At 37.8% G+C, this 19,574-nt stretch overlaps 1 protein-coding gene across 1 annotated transcript; it reads left to right on the top strand.

Annotated features, from left to right (window-relative positions):
- Positions 1 to 461: 461 nt before the first annotated feature.
- On the top strand, positions 462 to 15,275 carry rfx6 (regulatory factor X, 6). The gene is given in 22 exon segments (XM_038726150.1): positions 462 to 618; positions 1,966 to 2,119; positions 2,780 to 2,903; positions 3,341 to 3,402; positions 3,499 to 3,576; positions 4,088 to 4,115; positions 4,503 to 4,610; positions 4,693 to 4,770; positions 4,891 to 5,004; positions 5,539 to 5,588; positions 5,813 to 5,972; positions 6,436 to 6,469; positions 6,472 to 6,579; positions 6,740 to 6,849; positions 6,974 to 7,091; positions 9,058 to 9,093; positions 9,096 to 9,179; positions 9,902 to 10,108; positions 11,518 to 11,821; positions 11,942 to 12,297; positions 13,091 to 13,291; positions 14,644 to 15,275. Coding segments are annotated over 22 exon segments (2,850 nt in total). The 3' UTR covers positions 14,823 to 15,275.
- Positions 15,276 to 19,574: the final 4,299 nt, after the last annotated feature.

The following is a 19,574-nucleotide window of genomic DNA, read 5'->3' on the forward strand; positions in this document are numbered from 1 at the left end:
GTCCAACTGACTGTGGGAGGCAGGTTGGATGGATAGACAGATGGATGAGGTTTTTTTTCTTCTGTTAATCATTAATAACCTGGATTAGCCCCAGTCTTCTGTAAATATGATGAATGCATCCACGGCTTCACTAGCTGTGCCTCCCCACAGCTCAGCTTTATCAGTCTGAGGTTGCTCTTTCAGGGTTAGATCAGTGCCGCTTCTTCCCACTTTTCTTTAGCTTTAGTTCAGTGGTTGGACCAAAATGCTGGACATGGTGTTAGTTATAGGTTTTTATCTTTTCCTGGACTCGTGTGAAGGTGGGATTGACAGTTTTTAAAGATTGTGTGCAGAGCTGATTCACAGTCTTAAGGACAAATGAGCTGCAGTGGACTGTTTTTCTTTTCACCGCAGGCTGACTTCAGTTTTCTTCTTCTTTGTCTTCGGTTGATTTGTTTATTGACATTTATTTTTATGTGACTATGCCAATGAAACGCAGCAGTGAGGGTTCAGCCAGGGATGGAGTGTTTCTTATCCACTCTTTAACCAAGACTTTGTGCAGCTCACCAGAAGAAACGCACACAGACTTTAACGGACAGACACATTTTCATCAGGAGGATGATTCTGGGATTAAATCAGGTAATGGAACAATTATTGTCAATCACTTATGTAATATTGCTGTTAAGAGCTCAGACTAGTAAGGCTGAAACGTTCCTTTTTTATATTAATATCCTTTATTTGTCTTTTTAGTTTTCATCATCTTTTCTTTTCTTTCAATCTGAGTGTTTTTCTGTAGTTAGATTTTACATCCGCTCAGGTAGAAACATGACACAAATTGACCACATGGTGGTGCTACAACAACAACAACAACAACAGAGTTCACTGAACTGACAGTAAGACCTTTTTCCACAGTGATGGATTAAATGTTTCATCGACACCTTGTTTGCTCCAAAGGCCGTGAACCCTACTCATGGCTGCTTGCAGCTTAATTATTATCAATATTGGGATTAAACACTAGTCTATAACAGACTATAGTCTATTTCCCTGGTCACTGTTTTTACCATCTTTACCTAAAATTACACTTTGTTTGCCCAAACTAATTTTTTCTGTGGCAGTCAGCTTGACACGGTGAGGACTTTCAGGTGATACTATAATGTCTGGTGGATATATAAGAACTCTTGAAGCATCTTCTCTACACACGAAATTTTACCATGTCAATGATAACCCATGAATGTGTTTGCTGTTTTTAAATGTGTATTAGTAAATGTTTTCTAATTAATTTGGCTTATTAGATAGTTCCTCATTGCTTTGTTATTATTGTTGTTGTTATTACTGTGGCTATTGTAGCAATTATTTTCTCAGTTTTTATCATCATGACATGACATGAATAGGTTTGTCTCTATTGTCACTGTGGAGAATTTGTTCTAGTTTGCACGGAGAAAAATGGAAACTCTCTGACACGAAAAAGCAATTAAACATTCCCTTTGAACACAAAATGCAGTTACAGAACATGTTTTTTGAAAGGCTGTTAGGGCACTCAGAAAATAATGGCCTGTTATTTGATTCTTTTTAACACTACTCATACAATTTATTGTTTACTGTGCGGGCAGACCAGTGAACACTCAAAGTTAACTGATAAATGAAAGCTCAAATCACTTTCTCAAGGTCAGAAACTAATATAAGAACGGTGGCTTACCTCTAAGCCACGGCCGCTCACTCTTATTTAGATAAATGTGATCTGGGAAGACCAGTATTTGTGTAAAACCTACTAAAACAATAAGTAAGGTCTGGATTCCACTCTAATCTACAGCATGTAATGTATTTCAATAATTGTTTTACACTAAAAGAGATGTTGGAAAAAGGCAGCATGCAAATTTGTGCTGGCAGTCTTTTGTCAAAAACAAGCACGTTGAATAAATTTTTTTGGCAAAATGCACCCGTCTCTCTTATGAATGATTTGGTGTATTTGTCTGCATGTTTTCTCAGAAGCAGAGGACAGTAATGAGACGCCGTCCTCTGAGGAAGATCAGGACCTGGTGGACCCAGACCTGACCATTAAACATAGCATTACGTCTTCCAGGAAGACCATCAGTCAGATCATCAAGGACAAGAAGAAACAGACACAACTCACTCTGCAGTGGTAAGAGCACCACGAGCAGCACAAGCATATGTATAGGTGTCTGAGGTCATGAACATACGGTAAATCCAAAGCTATTTGCTAGCGATGTTTTGCATCGCAGAAACCTTCCTTCCTACAAGATGCCAGTGGTAGAAGAAATATTCATATCTTTTACGTAAGTAAAAGTACTAATAACACACTGTGAGAATAATGTAAGTAAAAGTATTGCATTCAAAACCTTGATTACGATTAATTACATGTTATCAGTCAGCAGTCTGAGTTAATAAGAGGAACTGCTGTGTGTCATTATAAAATAAATACTCACAAGCCAAAACTTCAGACAAAACCTGCATCTCAGTAGTTTTTAAGACTCCACAAAGATTCTTCTTTGTAGTTGTAAACAAAATGATTTTGTGGTCTGCAAAGTAAAGGATTTTTAACTTTTAAGTAGCTTCTTCTTATTCATAAACCAAACAAAAACAACAACCAGATGCAACTTCTTTCTGGTCTTTTTGACTTTTAACCAATTTTGCAACTAAATGATTCATTTATTATTTATTTTCAGTATATCCAAGTCCAATTTGCTATATTTCCTTCACGTTTTTTCCTCTAAAAATATAAAAATATTAGTATTTACATTTACTATATCATCTGTATTTTCTCTCTCATGTGTCTCAACAGGCTGGAGGAGAATTATATAGTGTGTGAAGGAGTGTGTCTACCTCGATGTATCCTCTATTCTCACTACCTGGACTTCTGCAGGAAAGAGAAACTAGAGCCGGCCTGTGCTGCTACATTTGGAAAGGTGCGTGTGTGTGAGAGTGTTTGCCTAGAAAGCATTGTCATTGTCCAAAATGAATTTTATAAAAATCAAAAACAGTTATCCATCTGCAGACATTTTGTGTTATTTTAGTTCTCACAGATTAAATAAGTAATCATTTATTTATTTTTCTCTTCTTGCCCTGTTAAGGGTACAGTGCTGTGTTGAATGAACAGTTTGGTGTCTTTGTTGTTATTAGTATGGCATTTTTATTTAAGGTTGTCTTAAAAATGTCCCACAAACTCTATACTTCAGCTTTCCAACGGCTTAAAACTGTATTATTAACAATACAGTTATAAACATGACATGCCATGCATTATGAGGGTTCTGTAAATATAGATTCCACAATGAAATTATTATCACATGGATAACGGCGCTCATATTGATCTAACCAGAACTTTTTAACCTCCTTTTCTCATTAGACGATTCGACAGAAGTTTCCTCTTCTAACAACAAGACGACTGGGCACCAGAGGACACTCCAAGTAACTTTCAGTCTTATCATATCATGTCACCTGGAGCTCCAAAAGTTATTGCACTTTATGATTATAATTTCACATTATGATTTTGACATTACACAGATATCATTACTATGGGATTGGCATCAAAGAGAGCAGCGCTTACTATCACTCTGTGTATTCTGGAAAAGGTTTGACCAGGTAACAAAACATTGAAAATGATTTAGTCCATTCTCCTACTCCTACTACTGTTGATCAGCATGTGACATTGTCTTGTTTGTATGTCTAACATCAATGCACAGTAGGGTTTTTGGTTTGTCTCAGTCTTTTCAGATAGCACTTTGATGTTTTGTTTCTTAAATTTTCTGTTGATGCTTGACTACTAATTTTAAATACTCCTTTCTCCTATTTTTGTCCATCTGGAATACATTTTGAAATTTGTTGCACAAATAATTAAACTAAACCCTAAATGTATAACTTATACATCAATATTTATTAATATGAAGATTATGAATGTTATTACTTTCTCTAAAAAGGTGACAAATTGTGTATTGTTATCAGATTGTCAAATAATGTTTTAGAGCTGTGTTCTCTGTTTTCTTTGCTTTTAAAGACACCAATGTCGAAAACAGGATGTGTTTATATTTTAAAGTCCCTGTTGATCCAACATTTGACATTATCTAAGATCAAACCTGTTTCTCCTTGATCATAGATTTTCAGGAAGCAAGCTCAAGAACGAGGTAAGTGAAAATGGTAATTCTTACTTAAAGAGTAAATTAAAGTTGCTGCTCTGGTTGAAAGTTTGTTTTGAGGTGTCTAAGGGAAAACAGGCATAGTCGTATAGATTGTGATGGAGGAAATGTATTGTGTTGACCTCCTCAAAGTGCAGATTTGTTCAAAAAATATTTACAAGTTCAGCAATTACTTTAATGCTGTTTGGATCGTAGAAGCCCGCAAACACACAGAGAGGTGAGTAGACCACACCCTGCATCACTAACAGTGGTTGGGTGTGGTCAGAAATATGTTCTGCACACTTGTATTGTTGTGTTAAATCAGTCTTTAGAAATAATCAATAGTGTCAAGATCAACTTAAGGGAAAAGTTTCTGACATTGTTTTTATTTTTTAGGGAGGTTTCACCAGGAAATACTCTTTGAGCTCTAAAACTGGAACTTTGCTCCCAGACTTCCCCAACGCTCAGCATCTTCTGCTGCAGGGAAATATCTCCAGAGAAAAGGTCAGTACTAAATATTGATTACATTTGACATATCACTATATGGTATATTCTGTATTTACTGTATGAACCGTCCCTTTTGCAGGTGGACACTCTGATCATGATGTATAAAACACACTGCCAGTGCATCCTGGACAATGCTATTAATGTCAACTTTGAGGAGGTGATGATTACTGTCACATGAGAGCATTTTATTGTTATTTTACCACTAAAGAGAATAAAACCAGCAAACCAGTTTACCATCCACTCCAACTGATAAAACTCTTCAAATATTTTGTTTCAGATCCAGAATTTTCTGCTCCATTTCTGGCAGGGAATGCCCGACCACCTGCTGCCGCTGCTGGAAAGCCCTGTTATAGTCGACATCTTCTGTGTCTGTGACTCCATTCTCTATAAGGTTGTTATGAAACACTTTGATCATTTCCAGAAAATAACAGCAGCAGGAGTGTGCAGGTCCAAAAGTGTCTCAAACTTTGAAAGTTTTTTAGCAGTAACTGGGTCATTATATGGGAAGTTTGTTTTAGCATCAGTAAAACGATTTACAACTAGTATTTTACTGTAAGTGCAAGTGACCATGCATTCTTAAATTTTTAAGAGAATGCAGCTCACTGTATTTAGTTCACTGTAAAACAAAACAAGTGTTGGCCAGCAGGCTGCCCTAGAAGTTAGAGACACTTTCTTGTAAGTATAAGGGTGCATGTTCAGTTCCCAACCTCCCTAAGCCAAGTACCTTATGAGCCAAAAAAATAATTCCAACCATCACCAGGATAACTAATTTTAAAATCATATCCATGATGATAATGATAATTCATTTTTTACATGGATAAACGTTGAATGAAGACAGATCCTGCTCTTCTCTCTGACTTGATTGGTAACCAGCTGGATTAGCAGTGTATACTCTGGTTTACTAATGTGCTACTTATTTCCTCAGGTTTTAACAGATGTTCTGATTCCTGCTACAATGCAGGAGATGCCTGAAAGGTTTGTTACTTCAACTTCACTTAATGTGTTATTGTCAAAGTAGTTGTGTGGTGAAACAAAACCTTTGCTGAGAAATTCTGAGGTTCTTTGTGACACCTTTGGAATTCACTTCACTTCTGCAGTTATTTAGAACTATAATGATATAAAAATAGGTAAAAGCTGCGCAAATCTTCACATTGAATGTTGAGGATTGAGAGGAGATCTGTATAAATGTTGTTCATCAGTCTGTTGGCAGATATCCGCAACTTTGCCAAACACTGGGAGCACTGGCTAACCTCCTCCCTGGAGAACCTCCCAGAATGCCTTGCAGCCAAGAAACTCCCCATAGCACGGCATTTTGTTTCCTCCCTGAAGAGACAGACCTCGTTCTTACACCTGGCACAGGTACACCATGTACAATGCCAAAGAACAGAATACATTACGGGGGTACATACATCAGGGGTTTTCAAAGTGTGAGGCGGGCCTCCCCAGTGAGGCTCCAAACAGTTTCAGGGGAGGCTCAGTGAATGGAAATGAAACTATACTACATTACTTATTGCATTAGTTATCAAAAGGAGATCACATAGAATAGCCTACATGTGTGAGCGTTCAGAGATACAGTAGTTTTGGGGAACAGTTCCCCCCCCTTCAGATTCAGAAACTAATAAATACCTTAGGACAGACCTTTTCTTAAAACAATCTGGTGTAGTCAGAAGTTATGTTACGTTTCACAAGCTTTGTCTGAGGGGAGGCCCGCAGTCTCAGACTTTGAAAACCCTTGCATTACATGGATTAGAGTATACTGTAATGTCCCAAAATAAACATGATTTCTGTACTGACTTGAAATCATCGTCCCAATGTTTTCCAGATAGCCCGTCCGGCGCTGTTTGACCAGGCTATAGTGACAGCATGGTGTTGGATATCGACAACGTGGATCTTAGCAGCATCAGCTCACAGCCTCTGCTCAGCATAAGCACTACTGGAGACCAGGACCCAGACATCTACTCTGAGTGTAAGACAGAAACTGACCATGTAGCTCATGTTTTTTCAAGTCAACTTGAAATTGAAATGAAATGAAAATGTACAATTTTATTTGATTCATCATAACTAAGGTTAAAAGTTATTATATTAGATTTTTGATAAAAGTGATTGTTTTCTTTCAATTGTTCCAGATGACTCCATCACCGTCTTTCAGGAGCTGAAGGAGCTGCTGAGAAAGAACGCCACAGTGGAGTCCTTCATCGAGTGGTTGGACTCTGTGGTGGAGCATAAAGTCATCAAGGTAACAGCTTTTCACCTGACATTGTGTGAACTATTATTTTTGTGGACTCACTACATGCTTCTGAAAAATGTCCTGTTTTGCAACCAAGCAGTTTTTCTTCCTCTATGTCGTTGTCTCTGAACAGCCTGGTAAGCAGAGCGGTCGATCACTGAAGAAGCGAGCTCAGGATTTTCTCCTGAGGTGGAGTTTCTTTGGTGCCAGAGTCATGCACAACCTCACGCTTAACAATGCCTCCAGCTTTGGTAAGAAAATTTTAAAATATCTGATGCGTTTATTTATGACAAAGAGAGAAAGGGCATTTTAAAAACACTGCCAGTTTTGTTTTACGTTTACTTTTCTGGTACAGAGATGCTCTCACACCATGACTACACTCACACAGTCACATACATTCACACCATGAAGTTGCCCAGTACAATCCCAGTCTGACCACTTAGCAGCTACACTGAAGCAGATGGGCCTTGCTCAAGGCCAACACAGTGGGAGAGGCAAGTGGTGCTTTCAGTCAGTTTAGCAGCTCCTGGGATTGAAGTGGTAAATCTTCAATGGATTTTAAGACGCATCCAATACAATTATGCCTCTACTAGACAAACTGTGTGTGATTTCTAAAATGAAAAGAGGTGAAGTCCTTGTAGGAAACACATTTCATATTTGTACTGATTTAGAGAATTATTTTCTGTTTGTTTTTTAAATGCAAAGGTTTTTAGTCCTTACTTGCTTAATTTGACTTAGGGTGACCAAACCTTTGCATGCAGGGCTGTAACTACGATTGGACTGTAACTAAGTACATTTACTTAAGTACTGTTCTTAAGAATAAATCTAAGGTACTTGTACTTTACTTGAGTTTTTCCATGTCATTTCACTTCTACTAGTTACTTTTTCAAGACTTTTCATACAAAACATATGATGAGAATATAATTGTTATAGATTAAACTAACCAACAGAAATGTAGTTACATTAGGCCATAGCACTCAATTTTAGTCAAAGTCTCGTTATTTCTTGAGAAATTTATAGAAATTGGAAATAAATATAGATTATTTAGTACTTTCAAAGTATGGACAGTGCTCCAAGACAGTTATTTGTGTTTAAGTAGTTGTGTTGAGTTTATAAAGAGTCACTGATTTTCACAAAAATGTACATGAATGATGCAACTACATATACACACATATTTAATTTTTCTTCTTCAGATTAATTTACAATTACATATCAGTTCCTTTCAAGGGAATTACAGGAAGTAAAATAAAATGTTACAGATTTACATCTCATTTACATCATATTTACAGTGTGGTATTACTACTTTTATTTAAGTAAATATATGAATACTTCCTCCACCGCTGATCTAAAACTTTAATTAATGTTTACCGCATTCCTTAACAGAATGTAATAAAGCTTCTGTAAACCAACATGACCATCACTGAGAAAACTGATGGTATCAGACACTTTCTTTGTATTTCAGCTTGTACGTCATCAGGTCAGATTTGGTGGAATCTGCTGAATTGCAGACAGATTTCTTTACACACAATATATATATAAAAAAGGTGTTTTTCACTCAGAACTAAAACTAATAAATCATGACTATAATGATCACTTTTAACTCAACAGATACCAGACTGGGGACAAGAAACAAGTACGGTCTAACTGGTACTAACTAACTGATTACTCCACAGTTAATCAGGCGATATGAAAACACAATTTATAAAAGCTACATACTGAGACTGAAAATTATTAACTGTCACTCAGCTAATTCGTTTTGTTCTCCTTTCTTCTCCATCATTTAGTCTACACACACGCACGCACACACGCACACGCGCACGCACACACACACACACACACACACACAAGCCTAATACAAGCCAGCTTGGAGCAGATTGCTACAATAGCGCCATAAATTGTAATGGCCAGACTCGCCTTGATTAAACAAAGTCTTATCTGCGGGTCGCGTGCTCTCTGTTCAAACACATGCACACAGAGTACGTGTGCGTGAATAAACACTAACCAGTTGGTGGCTCGCTCTCTGAAGTCCCATTGAAGCTCAAACACACACAGAAGGTTTTAAATCTGTGACCCTGCAGGTCAAACAAAGATCAGCTTGATCCCTAAAGGTTAAACAGCAGATAAAGAGGAAGAAAGAGTGAGCTCAGCTGGAATCAGGTCGTCAGATGTCTCTGGAAATCATCTTATTTTTCTCATTTGTATTTTTGACAATGACAGGTTCCTTCCATCTGATCAGGATGCTGTTAGACGAATACATCTGTTGGCTTTGGAAACTCAGTTCAACAACGACAAGGAGCAGGACCTGCAGAACCTGCTGGACAAATATATGAAAAATGCAGGTATCTGAACCAAAACCGACACTCACACGGAGAAGTTGAGCCCCTGGCGTACACGAACTCGACATCTACAGCTGGTTTACAGTCTGTTATAATGTGATTTACAAAAAGGCAAAGAACCAAGAGAATGCATATGACAGATAAATGAATGAGTTAAATGAACTATAAATAAAATAGGATCTTACAATACAATAAACTATAATTGTTAGGAATAGAAATTCTTCTTCTTCTTCATCATGGTAAGAGTATCAGAACTAGTTATTGTTATACCACACATGAAGCAGATTTCTTTTGGGAAATAGCAAATACCATAGTTATTGGAAAAGTACAGAGACAATTCAGTATGTGTTACATAAGGCATAAAAAACAATGAAACAGCATTTAAAAACACAGTGGAAAGGGAAATTAATTCAATTATAGTAAATAAAAGGTCATAAAAAAGATAAAACCAAATTTAGGAAAGGAAATAAAAGTGTAGTTGGTAAGAAAAGTACAAGACAACAAATTTATAGTAAAAAGTTGCTAATGTTGGGGCTGATTGTGATTGAAATGATCCACCTTACCTAATGTGAATGAATGATTGTTTTAGTTTAATCATTATCATCATTACATCCCCACAAACAATATAATAGGTCCTGCAACGATAATCAACATTACTGTATGGCTCAAATGTGTTTCACCAGATGTTGTTGTGAATGACGTGATGTTTCTATTCACACTTTCAGATGCAAGTAAAGCAGCGTTCATGGCCTCTCCCAGTTCCTGCTTCCTAGCTAATCGCAACAAGGCCAGTGCAGCCGTTGACCAATCTGTGAAGAATGAGTCTCTGAGAGAACACGCCTACATGTCTTTGTCTACCAATCAGCAGCAAAGTCTGGAAACAAGCGCCATCATCTACCAGGGGACAGAGACGGCTGGGTTCACAGTTCCAGGTAAAAAACAAAAAACAAAAATAATGCATGATTTTACACTTATTGAGGCATAAAGAACACTGTGAAATTACATTTCTTCATTTACACTTGAAAAAATATTCTGCTTGGCATTTCCCATTGACATTGTGATAAAAGTGTCAGCTAACTGAATAAATGTAACTTCAACTTCTAAAGTCTGGCGTGTCATTCTGCGCTGAGCAGTACAAACAGACTGAGCATAGCGGTTGCCAGGAGGATGGGGCTGCTTGCAAATTATCATAATATAAAAAAGTTTTTGAAACCGGAGCATTCACAATAGGGGGAATCTGGCTCACAGGGATTTCTTTTAAATACCTCTTTATTTTATGCTTTGGCCACGTCTAATACTATAGGTCACCTTTAACATTTTGGCTGCTTGGGGGCAGCAAAACAAACTTTGAACACAGCTCTCCACCAACTCCTGAGGGAAATATCTGGCTCTTTAGCTGCTTAATGCTCCATTATGTTCACCAGCTTGTCTCTAAATGTGTCTGTCTGTACATTACCTGCTCATCATCAAACGGCAGTTGGTTTTAGAGCTTTTTTACTGCTTTTTTACTGCTAAACTCAGCAAATAAAGAAAGATCCTTTCACTTTCAACTTCTTGTACTTTCAGCCAACTCAACATGTTTAAATACTTGTATGAACATAAAATGATTCAACAAGTATGACATAAACTGAATTAAGTTTCACAGACATGTGACTACCAGAAATTGAAAAATGTGTCCCTGAACAAAGGGAGGTCAAAATCAAAAGTAACAGTATCTGGAGGGAGGAGGATATCTTCCCTCACAGCATTAGTCCAGCCATCAGCTGTCTTTCCCATCTCCCTGTCTTAGGCATCTCAAAGTACCGACATTGCAATTTATTGCCCTGGCCACATTTGCAGTCCTCATGCCTTCTTGCAGCATGTCTAAGGAACGATCATGTAGATGAGCAGGGACCCTGGGCATCTTTCTTTTGGCGTTTTTCAGACTCAGTAGAGAAGTCTCTTTAGTGTTTTTTTCAGTTTTTATAACTGTAACCTTAATTGGCTACCAATCAGTGTTTTAATGACTGTTCCACAGGTGCATGTTCATTGATTGTTTTTGGTTAATTGAACAAGCATGAGAAACATTGTTTACAACCTTTACAATAAAGTTCTGTAAAGTTATTTGGATGTTTACAGAATTATCTTGTTTCCTGAAAAAGGGACATTTCATTTTATGCTGAGTTTATAAACAGAAAAAGGCTAAAATGCTCCACACAGCCGCAGAGTTTGGTGATAATTCTCTGTGGGCACCGTTCACATTACTCATTAGTCATTTATTTTAACTTTACTTTGTACTTCCTATCGTTGAGTGTTATTTCTTTTCCATTGCTAAGTGTATTTTCCCTCTTCACACACACAGGTGGTCACATGGACTATTCTCAGGTCAGTGGCCCACTCATGACGCCCCCTATCTCTCCAGCAGCGTTAGTGCACCGAGGCTCCGTCATCAACCAGGGGCCCATGACGGGAAGACCCCTGGCATCTTCTTCTTCTTCCACCACCTGCTCCTCCTCCACTTCCTCCTGCCTGTCTTCTCTCAGTGCCATGACTCAGCCCACCCCCTGCCTTTCATACCCGGAGACCCTGTACCACTGCTTACCTCAGACCAGCACTAGTTACTTCCCTCAAGTCGGCGGTGCCTCAAACTACCAACCTGCCCTGAGGTCAGCTTCATTTAGTACAGTGCATCTACAATGTGTCTTATTCTACTTTACCAACACTTCAGGGCCGTCAATGATATTTTAATTAACAAATGTATAAGATGTGTTTGATCTGTGTTTCAGGCCTCAGATTCAGAGCCAGTGTCTGGCTTCAGTTCAGTCTCAGGCTTCATCACTGGCCTACCATCTCTCTCGGTACCCCTCCTTCAACGACCAACACCTGACTAAAGATGTATTCTACAGTAATCATCATCACTCATCCAACAGCACCAACTGCTCCTTAACACCTTACGGCTCGGCAGTCCGACCCACATCCAGCTACAGTTCAGGCTCAGATCCAGTTCAGGCTGAACAGGGACTGGATGATCAGACAGCAGCTCAAATTCTGGACTCAGCAGAGGGGTTTGGCTTTGTGGGGGCTGGACTGAACCCCAACGTCGCTGGGTGTCAGGGACAGTATTCTGCTGCAGGACACAGCGGTAAGGACAACTCAGACTGTGGCATTAATGTGGAAATTAAACTTTGCAGGATTATCTGGTGGGTCGCACAGAAGTTCAACTCTTCTTCATTACAGGGGAATAAATGATGCACAGTTTACTTAGTGTAAGTCTTGTGTGGCCTCAATGTTTGTGGCTAAAACTGTGTTCTTGTTGTGTTGCAGCAATGCAACTAGCCAGTCATGTCGCTTAAACGGATTCATTTATTTCATGTAACGTAATACACATCATTTCCTGTGACTATTTTTTCCTGAGAAAGACCTGAAGAGGTGTTTAGAGCAGCATATTAAAAAATCTTTTAATGATCTTTTATGATGGACAAAAAACAATTGTTGTTGTTGTGCAGCCAAAAGGAAGATAAACCCACATTTATTCATAAAGCAATGTTGCAGAATTACTGTTAACTGTGTTTGTGCTATATTTAACCAAACGAACGCACACGGTCACTGCCAAACATAGACCAGACCAGACTCTATGTCAGTGATTCCCAACCTTGGCTTATGTTTTCTCCCAGCACTCTTCACCTATAATTTAATAATATTTTTTTTTGCTTGTGACCTAAAAGGAAGCAGTGTGTACAGGTTACAACCTTAGTATGAACATGAGTTGTGAAAAAAAATGTCTTCTCTGATTGTTTCACTTGAAGGCTTTTTAGAGACATACACAGGTGAAAGGAACAGTATTAAAAAATTAATTTTGTAAAACAGACTTTAATCTCTATATTTTTTTATATGGATTGAGATATAGGAACTCAATGCCAAACTTTCCTTTCCAGGTTACTACAGCAACAGCAGTTACCTGGACAGCCAGCGCATGACATCACTGGTCGACCAGCACGTGTCTGTCATCAGCACCGTTGGCAGTCTGCGGCCGTTCCCTTCAACGTATTCAGAAGTCCACGATCCGCTCAACATCCTGGACGAACCCGGAAGGAAAACAACAGGAGCGTATTTCACTGAGGCTGAAACTGGAGCAGGTGAGCTGTAAAATATTCTGCGCTGACAGGGTTTGGGGTGTGAAGACAAAACATTTAAGAGTTTCTTCTGTTAGTAACATTTTGTTTTGTTAAAAGGAACTCTTTAACAGTCTTAAGTTAGTTCATCTGATTGAAATCGCAGCAACAAAGAAATCTGCACCAGAGCCAGAATTATGGTCCATATTGATTAAATCTTTAAGTCATATTTCAACAAAAGGTAGGAGTTTAGGGTTGTTTTAGCTTCACACAGCCAGACCACACCTGAGAAATCCTAGAAACAAAATCCATCCATCCATCCATCCATCGTCAACCGCTTATCCTGCATACAGGGTCGTGGGGGGGCTGGAGCCAATCCCAGCTGACATCGGGCGCTAGGCGGGGTACACCCTGGACAGGTCCCCAGTCCATCGCAGGGCCACACATAGACGAACTAGAAACAAAATAAACTACATAATTATATCTTCAGCTTGGTTTGATTCATTCCAACCACTTTTAGTCTTCATAGTTAAAATGTTTTGCAGTACAGGCATCACTTTGATTAAGAGAGTCTTGGGGTTTGTGTTGGTTAAGTTTGAGATCGCAATGTCGACCTCGTTTGATTCCTGCCGGGAATCATTGCTGCATGTCGCTCTCTTCTCACCATTGAGCAAAGGGAAAATTCCCCCTTAAAAGACTCTGGGGCCAAAGAACAACCTAACCAACATTTGCATGTAACATGTTTTTAAGAATTCTTATTGCCTCTGGGCCTTGATTATTTATTATTCAATGAACTATATCTTAATGAGATCACCTGTGAGATCACTTTTATAAATCTGACAGCACAAAACATTCCAGCTGTCTCTGACCACCGTAAATTATAAAAGCAGCTATAATCTGAAATCTAAAATATTTTTATAATAACAATAATGATGATGTGAAAGGTGTAGCTCGTAGTGATGAGTTTTAGCTCATTGTTTAGTTCACTCTCCCAGCTCTCATAGCATCGTCAGGCAGCTGTTACTAGTGAATAACTTCTAAAACCCCACCGTAAACTACCCGCTCAGCAACAAACAGCTGACAGACACAGTTAGTGACTAATTGGTGAACATAGTGGAGCATTTAGCAGCTAAAGAGTCAGATATTTCCCTCAGGAGTTGGACAGCGCTAAAAGAGAGTGAATATTGTTTGTTACGAAATTCATTATATCAACTTAAAGGTGATAATGTACCAGTGTTGTGTTTACAGTGTTTCCACTGCTCCCAAAACAACTCTGAAAAAGTAACAAATCCATAAGGAGGACCATAATTTGAAATTTCGTCATGAATTGTTTCAAAGTAATTAAATATTTTACATTTCTGTGGTTTCCTCCTCAGATCATTCCCTCCCATCGTCAGGATCTGCTCCTTGCATGTTTGGAGTTCCCTCTCCGTACACCTCACAGAACGCTTTGCTCTCTCAGCAGCGCGTGCCGTCGTCTTCAGAGGTACAGAACCTGGTGTCCTCGCTGCCTCCCATAAATACTGTCTTCATGGGGGCAGGAGGAGTGCAATGACGCAGAAAACACAAACTCCTACTGAAGAACTGTACTGATGTTTGGAGTTCCCATCAGAGCAGCACAGATCCAGAATGTATGTATGTATGCACTAATGTGGACTACGAGGTTATTGAAAAATGGAGTGAGTGAGGCGACATATGATGATTACACCCAGCAACATTCAAACCAGAGCATCCAAACTATAAGGTACAGCATGAAGATTAGCTAAGGAAGCCAGGAAAAAAGATATATATAAAAAAGACTGTACATGACACCTGCAAATTGTTTTATTCCCTACTGTATTATAAACCAGATAGAGAGGAGCAAAAGGAAGATATTTATTTGTATAAAATGTGGATTATTAAAACAGTCAGTTGTTAATTTTTCGAGTTTGGAAATAATCACAAACAATTCTTTTGTTCCTAAATGATGCCCGAGGGCTTCCATGTCATCTGTGTTCAAATTGTTGTAAATAAATCTTCAGTCAAAATTGTGTTGCGTTCACTGACAAGCAGTCCAACAGCACTGCTATTTACAGCTGCTCTGCAGAGACAAATATTTATTAGGTGAGTTATCAGGTGATATAAAGGCTAGACTGTTCATTCAGTAATTGCTGCTACAAGATGCAGGCATCATCAAACAGTGTTTGAAAATCGCCAGCATGCAAATTGCCCCAAATATTTACAGTAGGATTGACGCATGGCCATAGACTGTATAAAAGAAATGGAGCCATCATGACGTCACCCATTGCTTGTGGACCACCGTTTAAAGCCTCAAGTTTGGCATTTTGGTTAGCCCCATGAATCCATAATTCATGTTATCTGTGATATTAATTGGGATGCTATATTTTGCTAGTGAAAAACAGGCTTAAAACAAAATGTTCTTAACAGAAAGTGTCTTTCAGTGCAACTGAACACTGACAAGACATTTTTAGGAGACCAAATTAACTTTCGTGAACTGGAAACATACTGTGAAAGGGTCAAAGTTCTTAGACAAAAACACTGACAGCACCCAAAAACAAGCTCACGGATAGTTAAATGTAGCGCAGTGGAAAGGATTCCCCTATCCGGATTGACAGTTCGCTGTGGTAGCAACTTGTCAATCACAATGTAGCCTATGGGGCTAAAGCATACCCTGCTTTATCGTCTATTTTCCTCTAAATGGAACCATAATTTACCAAATTAACATCATGCTGTGTTTAAGAAGACTTAAAACTAGGAACTGAGACCATGAACTTATTAGGAAAGTGTTTACTGAGGTAATAAATCAAGTTAGAAGTAGGGTAATTTTCTTATAGACTCCTATGCAATCTGACTTCTTTTTGCAACTAGTGGAGTCGCCCCCTGCTGGCCCTTAGAGAGAATACAGGTTTAGGCACTTCAACATTGGCTTCAATTCAGATCCTGAGGTTTCCGCTTGCTTATTATTAGAAGTTAAGGGATAAGAGAATGAACAGCTTCTAGACTGTGGAGGCTGTGACTCCTCATTTGGTTTTGGTTAAAGCCGGGCTTTAAGTCAGTTAATGCTGAACAAATTAGTTAATCAGTCACTTAGTCAATAAACAGAAATTTTATATCAAGCAAAAATGCAAAACAATCGCCTGTGAGGATTTGCTGGTTTTCTATTTTATGTCATGTCAAAACATGTTTAAAGCTGACATTTTATAAACTAACCAATTAACTGAAACATTAATCCACATATTAATTAAAAATGAAAATAATTAGCCCTAATGTTTTGTGTCAATCCCGGTGTTTTGCAGCCAAATGCTAACATCAGCCTGCTAACATGTTTACAGTGACAATGCTAACATGTTTCCCAACACAAAGTACAGCTGATGGGAATGTCATTAGTTTTGCAGATATTTAGTCAAAAACCAGAGAAATTTTTTCCAGATGTTGGCGATCGATTAAAAGTCAGAAGTTCACCAAAGTGGTTACAAAGGGGAACATGAATGTCTGTCCAAAATGACAATCTAATTATTCCTGTGATGTTTCAAAGTTGTGGACAAAACAACCGAATGACGCTGCCTGTAGTGCGGCTAACAAGGTGAATTAAGTATCTCTAGAAGCTGCTGCAGCACTACTGACAACATGACTTATTACCATGTTGCTTCTAGTTTAATTTATTTGCTTCAACAATAGAGATGAATGAACAGAACAGAACAGTTTGTGCTTTTGTCTTCATCTGCAGCAGATTGACTTCCAGTCAATAACAGACCCCAATAGAATCCTTATCTCCCCTGATTCAAAGACCTCGCGTCAAAGCGTTAAACACACGACTCTTTAATGGCTGAACTCCGAGATTACAGGACGGAAGCACAATTGAAGACTGCCGATCAAAGTTAGGAGCTTTTTATTTGTAATTATTTGGTTTGTCTGCAGCACAATGGAGGGAAATGTGACTCAGATAACCAAAATGTAACAAGAACCAACACAGAGATGGAGAGAGGGAGGGCTGGTGGTGATGTCTGAGTGTAAGCTGTTAATGTCACACCATGGTGACCTCAGTAAAACTTGTCTCCTCTAGAGTCTGTCGGTACTGGAGCAGATGGGACATCATGAAACCACAAGATCAAAGGAGACTGAATCAGGACAGGTTGTGTGGTCCGTTTCCACTGACAAAACAGACTCCAGTCAAAACCACAAACCTTTAATCTATCAGGGATTTAACTTTTCAATTCAATGCAGAAGAAAATCCATTTTTGGGGGGGGGGCTTGACAAAACTCAACTATTTTATGGCATTAAAATAATGCTGATAATGATAATTGATGATAATGATTTTAGACCAATAAACTGTATAAAAAATGCAAATTTAGTATCTTGAATTTTTTTTTTATATGAATTTCAAATACTGCTATTACTGTCTAACCAGTAGTTTAGTTTATTCTTGTGCGTACCGTAAAGATGGAAAAGCATTTAATAGCATATAACTGACTCCCACTTTCACACTCCTACTTTGCCGTTTACTTTAATGCTTTATTTTACAGGCCCATAATTTCCTAACAATAGGAATAGGAAGTTTCCTGGAAATTTAGGACTAATTATAGAAAAAACATGAACTGTTCAACTGACCAGCTGTGCACTGACCCACATGCTCTCTTTCACTAAAATGTATTTGAGCTAAGTAATGTAGTGTAGTTGAGGACTTTTCCCTTTATTTTGTACCAAATTATATTATTCTTTTCAGGGAACTTAAGATATTTGAAATGTAACGTTACCCCACATGTTACTGATTACAAGCATGTTTACCAGTTATGTGAATAAATAATAATAAAATAAATAGAATGTTACCTGCTCTTTTGTTTGATATATTGTCTTGTTTAATAGACCATGACCTGTAAAAATAGGTTATTTATTCAAATAAATAAAGACTGTTAACTTTAGCTCATTTTTAGATTGTTTAGACACTACACTGACGTAAAAATGATTAAATATTGCAGTCTGTGTCATGTAATCCCCATGAAATAGGCCATGTTCATTAATTTACAAAAAAAGCTAAAACCTCCAATTCAATAGATTTATTTTTACAAATTGTTTTTAATGTAAAGAAAATATAAAAATACAAAATTACAAAATACTATAACTACAAACTTAAATGTTATTGAGTCTTTTCAGAAAGAAATAGTTTTTTCTTGGCTCTTCAGGGAGAAACATCATTGAACCAGATGTGGATAAAACTGACAGGCCACTGCTAAATATTTAGTAAAATCCCAATAAAAACAGATACATATTGGCATGAGTCAGACAGAATGGCAGTGACGTGGCAGCCCCCCCCCCCCTCCCTTCTTGATTGGTTTTTATACGTTATCTACTCAGGAGGAAAAATCCATTTCAGGTGCTCATGCAGCGGCGCAGGGACAGATGGTGGCATATGTAATGATTACAGAATCCCCATGTTAAAATACTTTAATTACTAAGTCAATAATGGCTGCAACAATTGCCAGACCTTTAGTGTAAAAACAACAGAAGGCTGAAGGCAAACTTTGGGCCAATGTTTAACCAGAACTTTGCATTAGAGCTGATTGAGACAGCGTCCATATGTGAGTCTCTCTCTCTAGTCTCTAGTCTCTAGTCACACAGACTGTAAGGTAATACGGTATAGCTTCCTCATACACAAACTACCTGTTGTATCTGAGAAATAACATTATTTCCAACCTGCCCATTATATTACAGTTCATAAGTGTACTAAACAAGAAAAGTGTCCTTAAAATAAACTTAAAATAAAAAAAGGAGAGTAATGTACAACTTCCAGATATCCAAAAATCTGTTTATTATAACTTTTGTTAGATTTTTGTCAGCCTACTAATGGCAAAGGAGACAAATTCATCGTGCGATTAAAAACATTACTCCTAATGTGATCTAGAATGAGCTACATGGAAAAACTGAAAATAAAAACTTGAATTATTAAATTACAATAAATTTTTAGTTTTTATTTTAAATTTAGTAATATTGCAATTTAAAGACAAATTAGGTAAATAGAATCATTAATTGACTAATTTAATGAAGACCATTTAATTGACCCTTAAACACAACATTTAGAAGTATCAATTGAAAATTACTTTTTAAAATGTATGAATTAAAACAAATTATTCCAGGGGCACACGCCAGACTCCACATGATTACATCTCTAACAAGTCAAAGATCTGCCCAGTTTGGGCCTTTTGCACATTTTTTTATTTATTAATGATTAATGACTTTTATACAGGAGATGGACAATGAAACACAATAAATTACAATAAAACAACAACAATATTTGTATAAAGCTTATAA

This window comes from Micropterus salmoides, unplaced genomic scaffold (genome assembly GCF_014851395.1).
Source record: "Micropterus salmoides isolate LMB-PRFRI ecotype aquatic unplaced genomic scaffold, ASM1485139v1 Ms_hic_scaffold_18, whole genome shotgun sequence".
Classification (NCBI taxonomy): domain Eukaryota; kingdom Metazoa; phylum Chordata; class Actinopteri; order Centrarchiformes; family Centrarchidae; genus Micropterus; species Micropterus salmoides.